Source organism: Condylostylus longicornis, unplaced genomic scaffold (genome assembly GCF_029603195.1).
Source record: "Condylostylus longicornis isolate FDR11 unplaced genomic scaffold, ASM2960319v2 ptg000100l, whole genome shotgun sequence".
Classification (NCBI taxonomy): Eukaryota; Metazoa; Arthropoda; class Insecta; order Diptera; family Dolichopodidae; genus Condylostylus; species Condylostylus longicornis.
Window position 1 is genome coordinate 1,080,557 of NW_026578068.1, and position 23,166 is coordinate 1,103,722.

General features: G+C 24.7%; 1 protein-coding gene across 1 annotated transcript in view; it reads right to left on the bottom strand.

The window, feature by feature from the left end:
• LOC129614055 (immunoglobulin superfamily member 10-like) overlaps positions 1-23,166 on the bottom strand; it is a 112,643-nt gene that overhangs the window by 85,973 nt on the left and 3,504 nt on the right. The window contains exon 2 of the mRNA XM_055528441.1: positions 4,132-4,661. Coding sequence (XP_055384416.1) covers positions 4,132-4,661 — 530 coding nt within the window. The remainder of the gene's footprint in view (positions 1-4,131; positions 4,662-23,166) is intronic.

Sequence of the window (23,166 nt, forward strand, 5' to 3'; positions counted from 1 at the left end):
AGTTTATTTATGTAATTGTTTAAGAACGTGAACATGACAATTATCATACGGCAATTAGTTTTACGAACACATACTGAGAGAGAAGAGGGTTAATACTATTATTTTGCAATATCTGCTATGAAAATTCAACAGGAATTAGTTGTACGGGAATTCTGTTAAATTTAGTTAATTTAATTAGGAAATAAGTCTTAGTAAAGATCAATGTACGTATAAAATTTCAGCTTTTTATCTTCAAGTGTGTGGAAGTTTTGTAAACATGTCCAATATCCATGTTTTTTTTAAATTTTTTTGGAAAAGTGTTGAAGAGAAATTCCTATATATTGGTATTGTTAAAAAACAAAATTCCCGAAGAATGAGAAACTTGCTTCAATAATTCGTAATGAAATGCGTCATATATTAATAGAGGGAAAAATGAGTTGGTCTCAAAGAATATTATTTAAAGATAGAAAACTTAAATATGAGTTGAATATTATGTACAACAATAAATTTGGTTAAAAAAATTTAATCTAACACTATGGTGCTGACTATAATTATTGAAATTCTTCATGTAAATAAATTGCTTATTTCGAAATTCTAAGATTTTTAATGAATCTATTCTATAAGTTTATTCTGTTATCCTCTTTCTATGCTACCAGTTATAACCAGTTAAATATTATTACCCATATGTATATTTATATGTATATTTCAAGCCAATTAATCGGTTCAGAAATAGACGTTAATATTCCTTTTGTTAAACGAAAGTAATTTTAAAACAGTAAAATGTAGTATTATTATTATGGTATACGTTTACACGTATGTATGTATCATACAACAAAGATGTATGATAAGGAAAGTATTGTCATAGTAATTTGTTTTAGAAAAAAAAACCAATTTCTCCCAGGTTGAACCGTTAATCTTGATGAAATGAAATATCTATGCTTTGCATTTTATATAGGAAGTGTGGCTTTATTGAAAGTTTAAATTTTTTGGAAATTTTATATTTTAATATGAGTATATAATATAACTAATGCGGGAGGGAGGCTATTTTTTTTATCTTCCGTCGTATTTAATGTAATAATGAACAAATTTACTTTTAGTTACAAATTTATGAAAATTTGCTATGTTTACTGAATCGGCTGATAGAAACCTCATTAGAAAAATTCTGTCCCAGACTCAGACCCTAATGTGCTGTTCACATCAATATCTTTTACTGTTACTGTTCAGGAAATACACAAAATATTATAAGTTGAGTTCTATATAATAAAAAATAAAACAACAAAATAAAATACAAAAAAAATAAAGCATAAAACATACAAACACAATTTTTTTTTTGGGTCAAAAAATTTATCTTGCGTGAAATCGTTATAGTCATTTTACACTCCGTCAAGTGAAATAATCAATTTTAATTATCATTAGGATTACTATTTTCTATGTATTAGTTGTATACGCACAATATGCAGGCATATATGTAATTCATTATTAATGTGTCTATAAAAGTGTTAAAAATGTTTGCAATACATTTTATATATATTTTGTTGAATCGGATGTTCGATACTTTCTCGACAACAAATTCTATGTGTATTATATTGTATAATACAATATTAAAGCCCTTTAAATAACCTATCCTTTTATGTATGGAAAACCACCAAAAAAAAAAAAAACAAAATTGAATTGTATATAAAATTCATATGAGATGTTGAGAAAAATATAATACTCGTAGCAACACCTTCTATAGAAATTTCTAACAATAGAAAAACTTTATTGTAAAATATCTGAAAAAGGATTATCGAGTGAAATTTATTACATTAATATTTTTGTAAAATAAGATATAGGTAAGTTAAGGGCTTTTACGTAAAATTTAAGATGTCAAAGTGATAAGATCAAAAAAAATTTTAAGTACGTAAAATAGAGGAGAACGAGAGGATTGGACCTTATAAAAGTGATTTGGATGTGAAAACTTTAAATTTGAGATAAAAAACCTTGTAATTCTGGCTTATAATTGACAACTATTTAGATTTTAATGACACGGTTTGATTCGTCCGATTTTGTTGAAAAATATAACTCATAATCAGAGTTTGAATTGCCATATTAAATTAAATTTGATATGTGCCTCGAAAATCATGAACGAAAAATAAGTAAAACCAAAAATTTTCAACTAGAAAGATTCGTACATGCAACCAAATATCTATTATCAATAATACTACAACAAATTTTTGAATAAAATTAGATCATGAAATTTTAAATTAAAATTTCGAAAATAATTGTATGAGAACAAAATTTGATATTATCATTTCTATGATGCTTTTTCTGTAAATAGCTGAAAGGGATCACAAAACAAATAATATTGACACGCATTTTATAGAATGAACCCGTAAGATACACCTTATTTTGCACGGCAGCGTAATTACATTAAAAATACAAAAAGAGTGTTTTGAGGACATTTTACCAAAATTAAAATCAACAAGTAAAAATGTTTCAGTCGGTATAAACCGATTGAATTATACCCTGCACCTTTCGTTATTATGTAGCAATTACACAAACCCGTGAAGTCATTCTATAGAAACTTCACGGATATGTCTGACCTATAATTGGACATCCGACTGCCAAGTTTCATGAATCTGACTTTATAATTTTTCCAAATATTTAAAATTAGCTTTAGGAGTTGTATGGCAAGTACCTGAACCTGTAAAGCAATTCCATCAAAACTTCATATATCTGATCTACAATCGGACACACAACTGCCAAGTTTCATGAATATGACTTTATTATTTTTCCAAATATTAAGAATAAGCTTTTAGGCTTGTATGGTATCTACTCGAACCTGTCAAGCAATTCCACCAAAACTTCATAAATATATCTGACCTGTAACTCGACATACAAGTGCCAAGTTTCATGAATCTGACTTTATTATTTTTCCAAATATTTAAAATAAGCTTTTGGAGTTGTATGGCAAGTACCCGAACCTGTCAAGCAATTCCACTAAAACCTCACAAATATATCTGATCTACAATCGGACACACAACTGCTAAGTTTCATTAATCTGACTTTATTATTTTTCCAAATATTAAGAATAAGCTTTTAGACTTGTATGGGAGCTACTCGAACCTGCCAAGCAATCCCACCAAAACTTTAGAAATATGTCTGACCTATAATTGGACACACGACTGCCAAGTCTCATGAATCTGACTTTATTATTTTTCCAAATATTAAGAATAAACTTTTAGACTTGTATGGGAGCTACTCGAACCTGCTGAGCAATCCCACCGAAACTTCAGAAATATATCTGACCTATAACTCGACATACAACTGCCAAGTTTCATGAATCTGATTTTATTATTTTTCCAAATATTTAAAATAAGCTTTTGGAGTTGTATGGCAAATACCCGAACCTGTCAAGCAATTCCACTAAAACTTCACAAATATATCTGATCTACAATCGGACACACAACTGCCAAGTTTCATGAATCTCACTTTATTGTTTTTCCAAATATTTAAAATTAGCTTCTGGAGTTGTATGGCAGGTACCCGAACCTGTCAAGCAATTCTTCTAAAACTTCAGAAATATATTTGACCTATAATTGGACACATGACTACCAAGTTTCACGAATCTGACTTTATTATTTTGCCAAATATAAAAAATTTGCTGTTGGAGTTGTATGGCAGCCACCCGAACCGGTGCAGCTATCCCATTGTAATTTTTAGAGCATGTGTAGAATATAATTGGACACATGTATACAAAATTTTATATTTATAGCTTTATTAGTTTTCGAAATATTTAAAATAAACTCCTTGAGTTGTATGGCAGCTACCCGAACCCGTTGTCCGAATTAGTCCAATAACAATAGGGTTCGTCCTTGGCACAAAAGAAAAAACTTGTGAAAGTTTGGTGTCGATAGCATTATTCGTTTTTGAGTTATCGTGCGATCGGACGGACGGACGGACGGACGGACGGACGGACGGACGGACATGTCTAAATCGACGCAGAATTTTACGCTGAGCAAGAATATATATATATGTCCATACCGCAGATGACTCCTTCAAGTAGTTACAAACTCCATACCAAAGTTAATATACCCTTCACGAAGTGCAGGGTATAAAAATCAGCAAGCAATTTTAATTTCCTACAATATTTAAAAAGTTATCAAAAATTACCTTGCATGGTAGATAAGCATGTGTACCAATTTGTGTTGTTATATTTGTTATCGCATGTCCATCAATATGCAGGTCAGGATAATACGATGACGATGATGCTGATGATGATGATGTTAAAGACGATGAATACGATTTTAACGCAGACGATGATGATAACGATGATGATAAAAACGATGATGAAGATGATGATGATGATGAAGAAGATGGCGACAATACTAATGATGACGATGATAATGGTGATGAAACAGATGATCCAATAAAATGTTTTTGTTCATTTTCTTTTTGTTTAAATTTTTCTTCTAATTGCTTTTGTTGTTTTTCAAATTTTACTGCTAATGATGAAGATTTTATTATTGGTTGATTTAATAGACTCGATGATGATGATGATGATGAAAATGAAGGTGTTTGTGACATATAAGGATACTGTTGCTCATCATATTTTTGTTGTTGTTGATGTTGTTGCTGTTGTTGATGCCTTTGTATCGTTAAAGTATCCTGTTGATTTGTTATACTATCTGATGTTGCATGTTCTATAATATAAAAAGAGAAATAAAATATTAAAATGTTTGATTAAATTGTAATTAAAAGGAAAATTGATAACAAATTTTTTATTTTCAATGAATTTTTTTTCAATGAGTTTTTTTATATAAAAAAAACTCTTAAAAATTAGCTTGTTATTAACCTAATTTTAACTAGCAATAAATTTTGTATGTTGCTGAATTTTGCTAGTAGTATAAGGAGCAGAAATATTGTGTTTTCATTTTTGTAATGTTTTATAGAAGAAGTTGAGGAATAGGTTAAAGGTTTCATATAATATGGGTTGTTCCGGGAAATTTTTCCTATGCGGTTATCATCATTTACATCTTGTACTTCTAACTATTTTCGATTCATTTTCTAATATTATTAAAGGTTAAAATTTGAAAATATTAAATTCTATAAATACCTGTCCTTAAAATTCCTCAAATTCAATGAAATAAAAACAAGAGCAAAATACCAAGAGCACAAAAAACTTTCTAAGAAACAAATATCCAAATATTTTTCAAGACATACCTAATTTCAAGACAGCATGAAAATATTTACTTATACCTTTCTTTAACCACCATAATTTTCCATGAGATACATTCAAAAGATAATAATTTACATAAGAAATAATAAAAAATAATTGAAAACTCAAGTTATACGATTGTGGGAGTAATTTTAATTAGTTTTAAATTCAAATTCCAAGAAAGAAACCATAAAAAAACTTTTCTATATTTTAATTTCTTTGTCGAATTATAAAAGATATCAATTTGAAATTTTAAAAAGGATCCTACATAAAATAAAAATATTTGCACAATTAATTGTAATATTAAAGAATACATAAACATTTTATTGTTCTTGACTTTAAGTGAAATTTCGATTGTAATTAGCATTTAAAATTCAATTGTTGACTACTGTTACCTTATTCAATATATTAAAAAAGCGTTGGTTTTATGGAGACCTTTACAAATGAATTATAGTTGAATATAATATTATTATGCTACTGTTAAGTGAAAAGTGAAATAGGATTGCGGGGGATCATAAATCACCGGTTTCAAAGACAGAGGACGAATGTATTTTCGATGTCCTTACAATTTCATAGGAATATTGATTAGATTTCCTTATAGTTGTGACAAATAGTTTTATGAACAGTAGAGTGATTATAGAAACTCAAATGTTCTATTCGGAGTATAATAAAATTACCAAACAGAGTATAATAAACGATGGATCGGGCATAATAAAACGAAACCAGAATGAAAGGGCCGATGATGTATTTTAGATTGTAGTTATCGAAGCAGTACATTCGATGTAATGGTCAGTATATCTGTTAGAACTTCTTTTATTAATTACTGATGAGGAAATGGGGAAAAGAAAATAATACAAATTTTAGAGATGATGTTTATTATAGTCGTTATCTCTGAATCACGCTCTAAGATTGTGGACTAAGCCCATAATTCTGAATAATTTATTAATTATTTAATTAATGTGTCTATTAGCCAATTGATATTCAATTCAGTTACATTAATTAATTAGAACAAAACAAGTTTAAAATGAAAAGTATCCATTTTTTATTGAATTTTTAAAAATTTCACTTTAAAAAATTAATTTTTATTTTAAAAAACTTTTGATATTCAATTATTATTCTCTATTTCACTTTCTATACACTATAGTTTTACGTGAGCGGTCATTTTAACTCTTTAAATAAAAATTTCAATTTTAAAAAATAAAGTTGTTAAAAATTGAAATTCATATAAATAATCTTCTGACCCAAATTGAATTTGATCCTTATTACATTATATAGAAATACTCCAAAAAAAAATAAGACTAAAAAGACAAAAAGGACTTTCCTTTTGGCATTAGATTTAGAATGAGAAATGACAACAACAAATAAAGCAAGAAATAAAAAAAAAAAGAAAATGAGAGAGAGAAAATATGCAGTAATAAATTAATAATATCCTTTTAAAATATTTGCCACTCGCTTTCTGCTCTCCTTTTTTTTGTTGTTGTTGTGTCTTTTTCTTTTCACATTTTTAGTTTTCAAATTCATTAATTTGCCATTTTTGCAAAAAAAAACAAAAAAACAAATAAATTGTTGTTTTGTTTTTATAGTTTTTATTTTACAAGAAGAAAAAAATTTATTGTCTTTGGGTTTTATTTTTTTCTTTTGTCTTTTTTTTCAATTTTTGAATGAAATTTTACAATAAATTTTCCTGAAGGATAATATTGTTATGGTTCTTTTTTTTTTGTTCGTATTCTTCTTTGAGTTTTTCTTTTCGGTTATTCAGTTTTCCTTTTAATATCATTCTAATATTAATGTTTTCGCTTACATCAACATTATCAACTTGATTCTTATCTAGATTTTTACTCTTTGTCGTTCAAATGGAGACATAGGGTTTCCAATCTAGTATTGAAGATTATATTTTAGATATATGAATAGTCTTTGGTTTAAAGCATGGTGCTAATTTTGAAGGCCTTTTTATATGGTTAACTTAAAATTGGTATTTAGCCATTTAGTTAAAATGCCGTATGAAAATTTTATTTTAATTAGAATCAATAATATGCAATACAGCTATCGCCCAAAATAATATCGATATTGTGTTAATGCTTAATTCAGCAAATAATTATCACTTCCTAATTGCAAAAGGATTGTGCTTCAGTACTATTGCAGTTTTTGTTAGTTAAAAATTTAAAATAATTTTAAGGCTTTTTATTTTTTCATTCAATTTTTGTAAATTTTTAAAATTTAATTTAATTTTTGCCTAAATTAATTGCTTTAATTCTTGCCTTAACTGAAATATCACCCGCATATGCCTAACTAAAGTAATTGAATCCGTTTTCGCTCATTAACGTTTTTTATTATATAAAATAATGCCGAATATTCGAATGGTATTAAAACAGTTTTGTTCTCACCTAATTTCCAAATTGTATTTAAGCTGAAATTGCTAACTAAAGTATCTAAACTGAATAATACTGGAAAATCTTCCAATTTAACTTTTTTTTGTGGAAGTTTAAGGTCGTCTATTAAAGTTATATAATAAGGACAATTAATAGAAATTTTTCATGCAACCGCAAAACGGATGAATGGCCGTATTTAAAGAAATGAGTCAAAGGTAGAAAAATTAAAAAAATTTTTTATTGAACCAGACTCGAATTAGTGACCTCTTACTTTCAAGATGGATGTTCATAATAACTGAGCTGCAGAGGTATGAGAAAATTGCTGGGAAATTGTTCTTCATATTGTTTTATACCGTAATATACACGATTAGTAAGAGACATACAATCTCGGAATTTTGAATACTTTTGATCAAATTTCATTCATATAATTTTAAGATATTGGGAACTCTTTTTAAGGTTTAATAATTTATATTAAAATTTGTGGGTTATTTGATATTTTTTTTAGTTGCTGGTTCAGTTGTTTTTTTCTCTTTTTCAATTTTTGGTATTTAATGCTGTGTACCGCAGTTTTTCTGATTTTATCCTTTTTTGTATTATTTTGCCTTAAATTTTATTTTATTATTTAATTTTTCACTTTTTCTTTTAATTTTCTCAGTTTTATTTTTCCTTTATACAAAAATATAAATCTTAAATTTTCCTATAATTTATATTTAAGAATATTAATGTTTTATTGATATATGTATGTATGTATGTAAATATATATCTATGTATTACAAAACAATATAAAATATAGGTGCCCATAATGGCATAATGTGCATGTACCATATATATTCATAATAATTATATAATATACATGTATGTTTGTATATAGAATTGTACCCTATATATTTTGTGCGCAAATAAATTATTGAAGTATTAAAAAGTTTTTGATGCTATGAGATTTTATTTTATCAGTATTTTGGCAGACCATAACGGTGATGATATTATCTAAATACATAAATAATGGTGATATACATATACAATGAAACCTTTATCTGTTATTACATAATATATATATATATATATATATATATACGCATACATATAAAATATTTTAGTAGAAAGGACTTTATTTAAGTAAATTTTGATCGAATTTCTAATTTTATATTTTATTTTGTTATTATTATGATTTCCATTTAGGATTGCGGATAAGATATTCTAGATTTTTGTTTTTGTTATTATACTCGTATGCTTTTATTTTATAAAAGGAATAAAATAAATTTTAAGCTAGAAATATTTAGAATTTAGGTTATATAAAATTTAAGAATCTATAATAAATTTAGTATAGAAATTGTTAAAATATTTTATCTTAAATAATTAAAAGTTATTAGCTATAGCCATAGAGCTACAAGGATTATTTATAAAATTTTGTTTATATTAATTGTAGTATAAGCAAATTATTGATTCATATGACAACGATATATTTGTGTATGAGGTTTGATATAAGAAACCAAAAATTCAACTACCTTGAGGATAATTTATTCTTAAGTTATATAATATGATATGGTGAATTAAATTAACTAATATTGGTTTATAACAGCTACAAGCGCAAATCATATATTATACTAGTAGAAATAATGAAGATTTAATGAAGTTATATTTGCAAATATATGGTTTTGGTTTCTCAAATTTCTAGACAATAATAAGACTTTTTAAAAATTACAGTAAATCACAATATATTGAGAACTGCGCTCATATTCTTGTGTATCATAAAATATTGCTAGTCTAATTTTTTCATAAACATTGTTTAATTATCAGAACTACAGTGAAATTGTTATATGAGTAAGGCTGCTAAATCATGATACATAATTGTTTTGCTTTTAAAGAATTGTCAAAAACATATTGGTACTCGTATATGAATCAAGTTATTTTATTATGAAGACTTCTTTTTTTCAAAATATTTTATTAATTATTGATTTTTACAGTTCTGTGTTGTTTTTATACCATAAATAAGTTTTGTTTCTTTAACAAGTTAAAATATGTGCTCTCTACCTTATTTTATAATTCAAGTAAATTGTTTTATTTCAACTATATTATAATGGTTTCCACTTTTCAACAGATATCTTGAATTTAAGATGGAAATGATAAATAATTTTTACACGATAGAAATTGGAATGTTATAAATTTCTGCAATAATTAAAATTTTATGCTATAATTTTGTAGTTATTTTCATGTAGCTAGCATGGTTATAGAAAAAATCAAAACGAAAAATTATTAATATAAAACAAAAAATTGCATACATATAGGCGACACTAATTTAAAATATTTGTTTTAAAGCATTTTTATATTAATTTTTAATGAAAACCTTGAAACAATTCTTAACCAAACATAATTCGTAGTGATCACATACGAAACATATTGCATGCATATAAGTGTTTATGTATGCTTTAAAATTTTTTTTTTGCCTTGAAATTTTATTTTGTATTTATTTAAAATTTTGGCTTGAAATTGTATGTTGTTCTTCAACAATGGGTCAAGGAGCAAATAAAAATTTTTATTTCTTATGGGACACTTGATGGGAAAAGCAAAATGTAGTATAAAAAATGTAGTATAAAAAATTTCTGAATCTTTAGAATCGTTTTTAGAATAATTTCAGCTTTTGTCTTTTGCATAATGTAAAATTTAAATTTAAAACAATACTGTAGGATTTTCTGATTATTTGCCAAAAAAAGAGCAAACTAATTAAGATCGTCACTTTAAATATAAATATTTTAAATTAAGTTCTGATTTCTTGCTTATATTTTAATGAAATACTAAAACCCGTTAGCATAGCATTAGATACCAATATTTCAAATATCACAAATGATATAAGATTAAGAACTCATTTAATATAATTTCGTAATTAAATTAGGATTTATTTAAATTTAATTTACGATGGCATATTCAAAATTTATTATATTTAATTGGCATATTATACAAGCTTATAATATAATAGTTATCGTATAATTAATGTTATAAGACGAAAAGAAACAACAAATTTTAATATTAAATGCAAAGTAGCTTAAATTCTTGCTTTAATCGCGCCTAAATTCCATAATATGCTTCCTAGCGCACACAAAATAAAGAAATATACAAGTTTCTTTTATAGTATAACACATAACATGTTCATTATGTACTTACATATTAGAATACAATACTGTAAGCAAATATACACTATACATAATGCATTTAAATTATTTGTGTAGTTAAATATGTATGTGTGTATGTATTTATATGATGTAGTAAGGATATGAATATATTATTCACTTAAATGTCTTGTTATTTGACTATAATAATATTTGAAAATATAAGGAATATTTCGATTTTCTGTCGGAGACTTTTTCATTTTGTTTTTATTTTACTTTAGTATTGTTACGAGTATACTTTCGTTTTTGGTTTCTTTTCTTTACATTCTATATTTTTTGTAAATTTGCATTTATACATGTATATATATGTGTATACAAAGCAGTTATTTTTATTTGATAGCATAGTTATTGTTGTTGTCATTACAATACCTTTATGACCAAAATTCTTTTCTAGTATAATTTTTCGTTTCTGTATTCTATCATATTTATGTTATTCCTTTTCCTCAATTTTCTATAATATTATTTTCTTCTTTCTTCCTATGCTTTATATACTGTGCTATTGTTCTATTTTTTTTTGTTTAATATTTTCTATATATTTTCTTCTATGTTATTTTTTTTTTTGTTCTCATTCATTGTTTTTTTATTGCATAAACATATATATATACTTGTTATTTTTTATCTAATATATACGTATTTAGGTAGATTCATACATTCATAATATATAAACAAATACATGTATGTATGTAAATGTAAATATTAAAATTGTATAATTTTTATTTTTGCCCCATGTTGAAGATTGTGATTTATTTTGGCATTATTGACTCAACAATCAATCAGAAAGATTAATGCTTTTTGTATTGGTTTTATGAGATAAAATCGTAAATATTGAAGGACTCCCTACAATAATAATAAAATCAGATACATAGATATAAAATCTACATTAATACATAAGTATGTATGTGTTTATTCATATAAAGTAGGAGTACGTATGTATTTAAGTAAGTATATGGATTTTTATGTTGAAGGAGTAAAATAGAAAAAATAAAATATTAAAGAAAAAGTGAGGGTGAATTAAATGCCCATGGAGCCGGAAAATAATGATAATGATTGTCCACCAGGGTAAAAAATATAATAAAAAATTTTTTTTTTTTTCGTATTTTATTTTCTTAGCCTTGTTCTCCTAATCAACCTTCCCTCTTTAATAATTTCTCCCACAGCTGTTATTGTTTTTCTCTTTTTTTTCATTTTCCTCTCTTATTTTTTTATTTTTATTTGATTTTCATTTTCTATTAACTTGGCTTTTAAAGGTTATGTCTTTCTTATAATCGAAATCTAAAAGTCACTTTAGATGTTATTGACCATTCAACTGAGAATATGTTATATCCGTTATATTAAAGTCAGTAAAATGTCAAAATAAATATTTGTATATATACATACATTATAATAAATGTATATCATAGTGTATTTATACATTAAATAAAATTTTTAAGGGGGGAGGAAGGCAAATTATGTCTACAAAGAAAAAAAAAAAAACAAATCAAGGGTGTAACTACAATAGAAATGTTATAAAAAACAAAAAAAGCAAATTATTAGTCTCTTTGTAAAGCATTGAGTTTCTCTGTTAAACATCTTAAAACACGTATTATATATAAGACGCATTGAGCGGCGACAAAAAGGAGAAATAGAAATATTCAATAGCTATCTTAAATTTATTAAATTTTGAGTTGTCTTGGATGTTTTTGTTCCTGTTTTGTATTCGACATAAAGACTCTTTAATGGTAAGGTAAATATGCCAAAAAAAGAAGTTATTGTTACATACATACATAGATAAATATGAACAATTTGTTATTTGATGTCATTTTCCTTGCTATATAGAATTATGAATTTTACTATTTACTTGTTCATAAAAGAATTATATTTCCATTTTTATTAACTTTTATATTGAATCCTTGTTATTAATATCATTTTATATTATATAAAATTTGTTATACAACAGGAGTTTTAGAAAAATTTTAAAATTGAATGTAAATTTAATTACGTTAACATAAATTTTATTTTAATATTTAATTTGATGGTTATTAAATTCACGTTGCTTCTATTCAATAGTCTGCCTAATTCTACCAAGTGCTAGTACCCCATTAAATTCAACATGCGGTAAAAAACAACAAATTGTAAATTTTTTTGTCTAGAGCGTGACACTACGTTTCACTTCTTATGCAATGTTGCGCGCTGTTGGCTCATTGCCAGTTCTTGTACCTTAAATTAGACATGACTAACTTCATTGCTTCTTATGTCTTACAACCTATGTAATAATATTATCAAGGTTTGTTCAGAAAACAAACGGGTCAAAGGTACAAATTACTGTTAAAATATTATTAGTGTGTCGTCCAGTCATCGATAATATTTTTTGAAAGCTAGTTGAATTGCAACTTCAGTTATTTTCATACATAAAAGTTATTACAATATTACTGCGGGCAGTTGTTAGACTCTCCCGGAATGTCATTTGCACACAATTTCCGAAGGTCATGGTTTCCAATACTTTTTGCTGCTAGCACAAGTGATTGCCATTTTTTTTATTTTTTTTTTGCTTTTATAAATACTATTTTTTAAAAAATACTGATTTTGATGTAGGAATTGGAAAACAGGTAAGAAAAAAGCAATGAACGCCTTGAAACCTGGTTTATGAGCATAAGACTGTCATTTGCAAATGAAAGTGATTTACCTGAAGGACATGATCGCCAGATTGATGTTATTTTGGAAAAGTACCTATTTATCCAACAAAATAATATTGTTTATACCATCGATATTTATTTTTTATGTTTATATATATATATAAACATATTCAGTATTTTAGAAATTTCAACTGAAAAAAGGTGATCAAAGGATTACAATGAAAAAATTCCAATAATTTCAGAAACAATTGTCAATAATTTGTAGTTAAATAATATAATATACAGGTACGCTCCAACAAAATTTACAAAATTTAATTAGAATTTCCAGTCTGTGAAACCATTTTGACCATACTCGTATTCCTTTTTTCTGAAATTAGCTCTTCAATTAGGTTTTCTCACATTTGAATTTACTCGTTATTTAATATGTATTTGGTGCATATTCTATAAAGTTAAGGACTATTTACAATATGAGACCTACTGCAATGTATTTCTTGTAATTTATTTTTTTATCCTGTAAATAATATCGATTCTCCTATTACGGGTGAAAATTTTACATGTTAACATTGTCATTTTACGATTATTTCTGTTTTTTATTTATTTTACATAAAATTCGAATAATGTAAATTGTGTCCCATATAATGCGGAAATTTCAAATTAATATTCAATTAAATTGTAAAACATTTTGTTTCGTTTCAAAAATTAGGTAATTTAAATTTGCTATTACAGGCAATTTATAGTTGCTATACCTCACTTTTGCCATATTTTCGTTTTTATTCAATTTTATTGCCTTGTGTAATTTGCAACCTTATTATAAAATATTAAAAACTATTATACATGTGTAAGTACATAATAATTCAGTGATGAAAAATGAACATAAAGCGAAAACTTTTAAAAGCTTAATTAAATTTCAACTAGGACAAAAGTAGTCATTAAAATAATTTAAAGAAACTTTTTTGTTTAAGTAAAAATATTTTATATAAACAAGAGAAATGCTGATTTTCTAAAGAATCTAAAAATTAATTTAATATTAAACTGAATTAAAGAGAATTTCTTTTATTTATATATATATATAATAAAAAATCCTTGTAGCGTTTTATAGGTCTATTTTATTTGTTTTTTGTTCCAGTTTCTATTATTCCTTTGATTTTATTTTTGTGTCTGTCTACGGTATTTTAGTGTTTTACAATATTTTGTTATTTTTTTTTTATTTTGTATTTTTCGCTCCTTTTTACTATGGCCTTAAAGCTTTTCTTAAGGATATTCTTCAATTATTTTGACGTATTTATAAAAAAAACAAGAAAAAAAGGAGGAAAAAATTTGAAAAAGAATTTTTATATAAAATTTATTTATATTTAATTTTTTTTTTTATTTCATATTTAATGTAATAAAAAAATGAAGAAAGAGAATGGTTTTGGTTCTTTTATTTTCTATTTTTTTTCTTTCGAAAAATATAATGTAAATATTTTTTGAAAGAGAGTTTACTAAAAAGTAAAACGCTGAGCCTTCTTTTTTGTATAAACATTATACAACAAATATACATGCATATATATATATTATATTTACGATATAAAGTAATAGATGGCGTGTGCTTTGAGCAATATTTTAAGTGTGCCATCTAATGGTAATATGAACAAAATATTGAAAAATATATTGTAGTACATAGTAAAATGCGGAAAGGAAAATTTTTTTTCATAAATAAAACACAAAATAAATATTTAAAATTATGAAAAAAAAATATGCTTTTTTCTTTAAATAAATAAAATTTTAAAGATTCTTAAAGAACTACTATTTTATTGATTTATAATTGTATGTAAGTGTTTTAACACCGGACGATGCGTATCAGGCATAAAATTTGTTTTTTTTTTTTCAAAATATTGACGATGATTTTGTTCTCTACTAATATTGTTACAGCAAAAAAAAATTGAAATTGGGAAAAATTTTCCGTGACTTCAGTAACCGATGCAACAGGAACTGAAAGCCATATCAGAATGAACACTAATTAAGTAAAAAATACTCCTGGGTAATTTGTGATACCAAGCGTTTTATGGAATTCATTGCAAAAATTTTTCTATTAAGGATGTGCGGCCCAAACATACAAATTAGTAAATCAATAATAGTAATTGAACTATTTTTATATTAACTATAAATTTAGTCTCCTATAAGATATTCTAAAGAACAAAATTTAGTTCCAAATATTTTTAATAATTCAAAAATAGCAAGTTTTTTTACGGCAAAAATAAAAAATGGCCGATTAAATATGATATTATTTTTGCTTTCCTTTTTCTATCAAGCAAATTGCTTAATATAAGAATTTAGTATAGCGAAATAAATATCACTTGGCCAACAGACGTAGTTATCAGTAACTCGAAACATAATTTCACGAAACAATAGGAGGAAACTCATCGGGACCCGAAGAGCAATCAATCATCAAAAGATGACAAATGTTATTAGACGACAGTTTCATCAATAACTATCCCACCTATATCGAAATTATAACGAAGAAAATTGAAACGATAAGATTTGAAAAAATTCAAATCATTTTTAATTAGGTACCAATGTTCAATCTTCCACAAAAAAAGTTAATAGCTTATCCAAAACTCTTTTTTAAATATTTAAATTTAAATTTGAAAGATCTTTTGTAGGAAATTTTAACAAATAGTCCAATGAAATTCCATTCAGTGTTTTGTTTATCAAATAAAATGGTAAAAATAATAACAAAGTATAAAATGTCGGCAATTTTTTTTTCTAATTTGAAGTTAATTTAAAAAATGATTTTGCATAAAAATTTCTAAAAATTTTAAATTTTTTTCAATATTACAATATTAATTTAGTAGATCTAATCAATAATTTGCACAAAAACTTATTAAAATTTTATTTTTTCCAAAAATTTGTTCGCTAAATTCAGTTTTAATAATTGAAATCTCTCATTCTCTGGAACTCATAGAGCAATTTGAAAACCTTGCGAAATGAGAATTGATTGAAAAATCATTGTTTAATGTGCCCCTTAATTGACATTTTTAATTGCATGCCTCTATGTTAATATTGGTTAAGAGGACTAATATATTCTTTGCAGTATTTCGATTTTCATTCCTTTAAAAACTTGTTCAATTTTCATTTTGAAATATTAATCAATAATTTTCTCTTTGTGTGTAATTTTTATTAAATAGAGACACGATTATTGTATTCTTTATAAATTTATACGTAAAAGTTCCATGAAATCAAGATTATATATTTCGTTTTATATGAGTAAATTTATATAATCTAATTTTATACTAACATTGTTACTTAAATCCTTATTGAATCATTAGAAAATCATTAAACTCTTATATATACACCTTTTAAATAAGAACATGGCATAAAATAATCAGCTATGTTATGTATTCTACCCATGTATTTGGTGTAAAAATGTTTTGAAAATCCGAAATTTTCATGTTTTTCCTTTTTGTTTTGTTTTTTTTTTTTTTTTTTGATTTGTTTTTAATGTATTGGTGTTCAAAATTTTAAAATTAATGATCTGTATTAATAGAATTACTGCTTTTGTCTATATGTATATACGCAATATATTTATATAGGAAGATGTAGGAGTATATTAGAATTAAATGTAATAATTCTTTTCTGTCATTTCACGTGCCTGCTTAGGATTTTATATAATTTTCGAAGAAAAAAAAAATAAGAAGACAAAAAAAAATGTTACGATCGAATTTTTATATGAGCATTAAGAAGAATGAAGATTTTTTTTAGTAGAAATTTTTATACTTTTATCATTGAATTTTGCCTTTTCCATTGAAAATGCTTATAGAGTATAACAAAGATTGAAAGAATAATAATAAAACAAAAATTTAATTAGGCGAAAAATGTTAGACAAGAATTTTATTGAGAAAATGCTGTCTGCATAATGGTTTCTTTTATTATTCCATAATATTCTATTGAAATAAGAGAGAATGGAGGGTTTTTGGAATTGTTTTACCAACATTATAATATATCGATTTTTAAAGTTAAAATTTTTGAAAAAGTAATCTTTCATTTAATTTGAAATTTATTTGATATTAAAGAATTTGACAATATTATCAAAAGAAAAACTTTTTACCATTGTATAATTTTGACTGAAAATAATTTTGACTTTAATGGCATAACAAAAATAAACTTGTATTTAATTTCTAATTCTTTTAACTTGAAAACCATTTTAAAATATTTGAAATATTTTACTTTAATGGTGGGCTTCGTAAGAGCACACCTATATATCTCTCTCTCTCTCTATTATACTGCGTTGAAAATGACATAAAACTTAATAGTCTGTAAAGTTTTATTGCACTTCTTCTTTTCTTATAATTTTCTTTATTATTGTAAAAAAGTCAGAATAAATTGAAACTTAAAACTCGTAGATCAAATTGTAACAAAAAAAAAAAAAACAAAAAAACATTTTCATTTAAAAAATATCCTTTTTTTTGCCCTTTTTAACTTATTTTTACGCATTATAAAAAGTTTAATATTAAAGGCAAAAAAAAAAAAGAAAATGTGACCAAGATTTTTATTGTTTAATCTTAAATTTGTAAACAAAATTTTATTATGACATTTTTTTTTTGTTTTTGTTTTTCCATATTAAATTTCTTACCTTGGCCTTGAAATCTTTTTTTTCTTCATGGAACTTAAATATACATACATACATTGTAATATTGTATTTTATTTTAAGTACAGTGGGAATATTGAAATTTTTGTGAAGAATTGGAAATTATAAAGAATTAATTTTAATAAAAGAAAAATATAAGAAAAAATTTTTTATAAATTTATTTATGCAGAGTAAAGTGAGCACAGAGTATTTTGCATACACATATAAAAATTTTGAGAATTTACCAAAATTGTATACATATTATGTGACTCGTTAATAATTTAATGAAGAAATATTATTAAGATTATCAGTGCTTTATTCAAATATACTAGTCTCTTACATTATCACACGCTTAAATTAACGCTCGGTTCAATAAATGGGAAACTATTGTCTCAAACTATCAGTAACGTGAGCATACTCTTATTTTAATGAGCATCATACCTTATTTGTTAATTTTTTTAAAAAAAATATTACACGTTATCGAATTTGTATGTAAAAAATGGCGTAATTCATAAGTTTGTGGTAATCCTGAATTTTTATATATTCTAAATTCTTAATTTTTATTAGACTGAAATATTAGCTAATGAAATTGAAAATTGGAATGAATCAAATTTTGAAGATAATAATAATAATACTGAACCAGAAAAAAGCATAATTGACCTAATGAAATTTCGAATTCCGAACTTGATTATGATGAAAATACTCGGGCGTAAGTAACCACAAAAGAATTGCTGTTGAGTAATTAATAGTAAACAGGGTATTTGAGAATACAGTTCTATTACGTTGATTTGAATATAACTGATTTTGTTGATAGCCCATATACGTGGAGTTGAAGAAAAAGCTTTATTGACGAGTACATTTGTGAAAAAATTGAAGAAACATCGATGCGTTCTCTGAGGGAATGTGTGAGTTTTATTCTATAGGAGAAGCCACTTCAAGTTCATTCAAAAAATAAATTTTCAGGAGACTTTTTAGCTTAGGAAACAGAAAAAAATAACAACTTAGGCATTATGGTGCACTGTAAATCTGAATTACTCAATTTACAAGCTATTCTAATCTTATACGCTCGTATTGTAATATAAAATGCATTGAACTGCAAAACTTTTTTTCTTACCATTAAACGCAATAAGTAAATGCATTTCCTTTTATATGGCGGAAACCTATGCAGTTATTGTTCTTTTTTATTCAAATTGCTTACAGTTTTTCACAAAGAAAACGTAAACAGCATCCCTTAACGTTATTCCATAAATTTGAATTAAGAACTTAAATAGAAACCCAAATAAGATGTCTAATGTAGAGTATGCCAAAAATTTTTCATAAAAAAAAAACAACGTTGTAAGAACTGAAAACCTATAATTTATGATTAATTTTTAAAAAAGTAAAAAAAAAAACATGACTAGGTTTTCAAAAGGTTAAAAAACTTTATGATTTAGAAATTATAAAAGAGCAAAAAAATTGTGACGAAAATTTTTTTAAAATTCATAAATTTGGTTATTTTGTTCCTCTTTTTCTTTTTCATTTTCTATTTAAATGTGTTCTAAATTTGTTTCTTTCATTTGGCAGATTTTCAAGAGTTCTCTTTATATATTATTACTCTTTTGATCCTTATACATCCTTAATACTTTTATACTATTTAATATTGTTGAAAAATATTTCCACCACTATAATGAATTTTTCATTTTATTATTCCGTTAATTTATATTTTCTATATTATTTAATTTATTTTAAATTTTAGAAGTGCAAGGTGTTTGTTTTTGTTTGGGGGGGTCATAATTTTTGGGTAGTTGCTATAGTAATGCAAAGACAATGAATTACAGTGTGTAGTCTTCGTTGCGTAATTGTAAATTATAATGGTATATATTGTATATTTGTAAAAACAATGACATAAGTCAAAATACAGATTCGCAAACTTGCTTTTATTACTATTATACCTTAAGTTTAAGATATAAAGCTTTTCTGTAACGAATAATATTGAAAAATTTTTTATATACTTGTAGAATAGTTCTATACGAACGTTTGTTAGCCTTCGATAGTAATTTACGTTCGGTTATAAATCGCATTATTCCATTTGAATTCGTGTCAAAACACGTTTTGTTAACAGTCTAAAATATTATTCCTAAAATAATTATTTTCGAATTAGTTGTTATATTAGAAAAATAGCAACTCTTAAATTTAATATTTCTAAATGGTATCATAGCAATTTTCGGGTATATGCGGTTGTGAGAATTAAAATTTTTTAAATATATCATGGTTTCTAATTTTTATACACCTCAACATAATTTGTACTTTATTCACCACTTTGTTAATATTATTTTTTAACAATACACAATTAAAATTTAATATGTACAAGTAGAGTGTATCCGAATCGTTTTTTGAAAAAAACCGAGCACACTGTGTACAACATAAGAACTTCTTTACGTACTATAAATTCTTGCATGTATGTATTGTGTATGTACATACTCGTATGTATATAGAAATCACCGTATATAATAAAAAAGGTTCTGTTATTACTTTATGAGAATATTTTGATGTGAAAAAAATTATTTTTAAAGTATAGTTTCAGTGCCAATAATAATATAAGCTATAAGAAAGCTAAAAAAAAAAGGCTAAGAAAAAAAAGAAATAGAAAACACAAAGATTTTTAAAAAAAAATTTTTTTTTTCTCAAGGAAGAGAAAATTTTTTTTTTTCAATTATTTTTTTTTTTTTCTTTGTTTGGTTTTTTGAATTTAATGTATATGCATGTATGCTTGTATAAATAGATTTCTAGTTTAATGCCATATATATATATATACATACATAAAAACAATTTCATTTAATATGCTTTTAAATAAAAATGAAAAAAAAAAGAGGAAAACAAAAATTCTGGCAAATATTTGAAATCATAATTTATTTCTGATGAATTTACTGGTGTGTTTGTGTTTGCTTTTTTCATTTTCCTTTCTTTTTTTTTAAGATTTTCTCGTAAACATATTTTTATTGTCGTTCTCAAGTACATATTATTGTACAGGGGCATGCCGTGTACATTTTTGTATGTTTTTGCTTTTATATTCATACATACATATAAATTTATTATGTAGGTACATAATGTTAAAAATAACAAAATTTTGTTTTAATATTTACGATTTTTATGTTAGAAAATTGTTTGTTTGTTTGTTTTTTTGTTGTTTTCCAAAAGTTATCATGAATTGAAAATTTCTATGTTCTTTCAAAAATAAAAAAAAAAAATATTGCTAAAAATTATATGCGCACTTTTTTTTTTTAAATTTTCCATTTTTTTTTTGCTTTTTTCTATAACCAACAAAAATAAACAACTCAAATGGAAGAGGGTATAAATTTAGAAGAGCATTTTTTTTTTTTTTTTGAAATTCTTAAATAATTTAAAATTTTAAGGGAGAAGAGAAAAAATGATAAAGAAGTTTCCTTAAATGCCAATCCTAAAATTGTTTAAATTTCAATTTTTTTTTTTTGATTTAATGAAAAATTCCAAAATTTTTAAGTATACATGAACGACTTATGAGCAGATTGAAAATTATTTATAAGTAATCTTTTTCCTTTTGGCATATGAACTTGCTTTTTTTGAGCATAACAGCCAATATATTTTATTATATAATGTTTTTGAAAATTACGGGTATAATTCAAAAAAATAAATTCTGTTCTAAAGAACAGAAAAGCAAACAAAACAAAAAAAAAATATTAAAAAAAAAATCAAGGATATAAGCAAATGAATCAGATTGGAAATTATAGTGTTTAAATATTGAAAACGGAAATTATGAATATTCTTGTGATTCCTTATAAAGAACGAAAGAAGACACAGTGTAATTGGTAAAAAACCAAATTGAGAATATTCAATGAAAAATCACTTATTTTATGACTTTATTTTGTGAATTTCGACAAACGTTGAAAAATTTTTTTATGGTTTGTTTTTTTTTTTTTTTTTTCCAAGATGATTGAAATTAACTAAATTTAGTTCATAAATTCCTTACAAGTTCTTTTATTTTTTGTTATTTATTGAATTTATTTTCTGCTAGCTCAAAAAAAAATTTAGTACATAAAGCGAAATTACTTTTTTTTTAGGCTACAGATTTGTTATAGAGGTTAGATATTGAATTTTAAGCTATAAATTTTAAAATGTAAACTTTTTAAGTTTAAATTCTAAACTTTTTGGTTTAAAATAGTAACAAAATTTTTTTCAGTGTACAAGTGATGAGATGAGATTCAAAGTACAATGACGAGAGTAAAAATATTTTTTTAGGCACACAGTTTGACACATCGGTTATCCTCCAAACTATATATTCGCTGGTCGAAATGTTTGAAGGATATTTGATGTGAAAACACTGGTTACTTACATTGTTGCTTACACAAATACAGAGAACATAAATACACAATAATAGATTATAAGAATATTTATTTAATAATGAAATAAATCAATCTTGAAACAGAACTCAACTAAAAAGGTGTTTTGACTATATCTCCACCTGCTGTTATAATGATGATCCCCGCGTGATTTTAATATTACAATGTAAATGAATCCTTATAATATATTTGAAAATAAAGGAAGATTTACGAAATACGCAAACCACTCCTTATTAGAAACAAATAATGATATCAGAGAAAGCAACTATTAGCTGCTAATTTACTTATACCTTGATAATGATTAATATAATAACACGGTAACGATGGCAATATTTCATTACAATAGCTGGTATTTTTAGAATGAATACTTTATAGTCTTCAACGGTAACGATGACAATCGATTACATTTTCTTTTCTATATTTTAATCTTTCTAAAAATGTTTTCGATAGAATTGAATCATGTAAAAAAACTGTAATATGTAGTTGGCTTTGGATGAAATATTCAGTGTGAAACCAATGAAATTTAACAGTTTTAGCAGACTATATGCTATATTGAATACTATGCCGGTCTTTAAATAACAAATTCTTTAAATCGAATGCTTGCTTTTGTGAATTTTGCACTTGGAGTTTATAAAATAATTCATATTCAAACGAAATTTAATATATTTTTGGAAACATGTTATCATAAAATGGTATATAGAAATATTTTGTTATATAAAATTTGCTTTGATTTAGGAGTACAACAAATAATTATGCATGCTTGTTAATTTATGCTATTTTATACTTTATTTCAATCTCTACTAAAGGGATTGAGCAATAATAACGATTCGCAAATAATTTCTAAACTACTGGATTCAATTTTCATATTCTTAATTTTGATTACA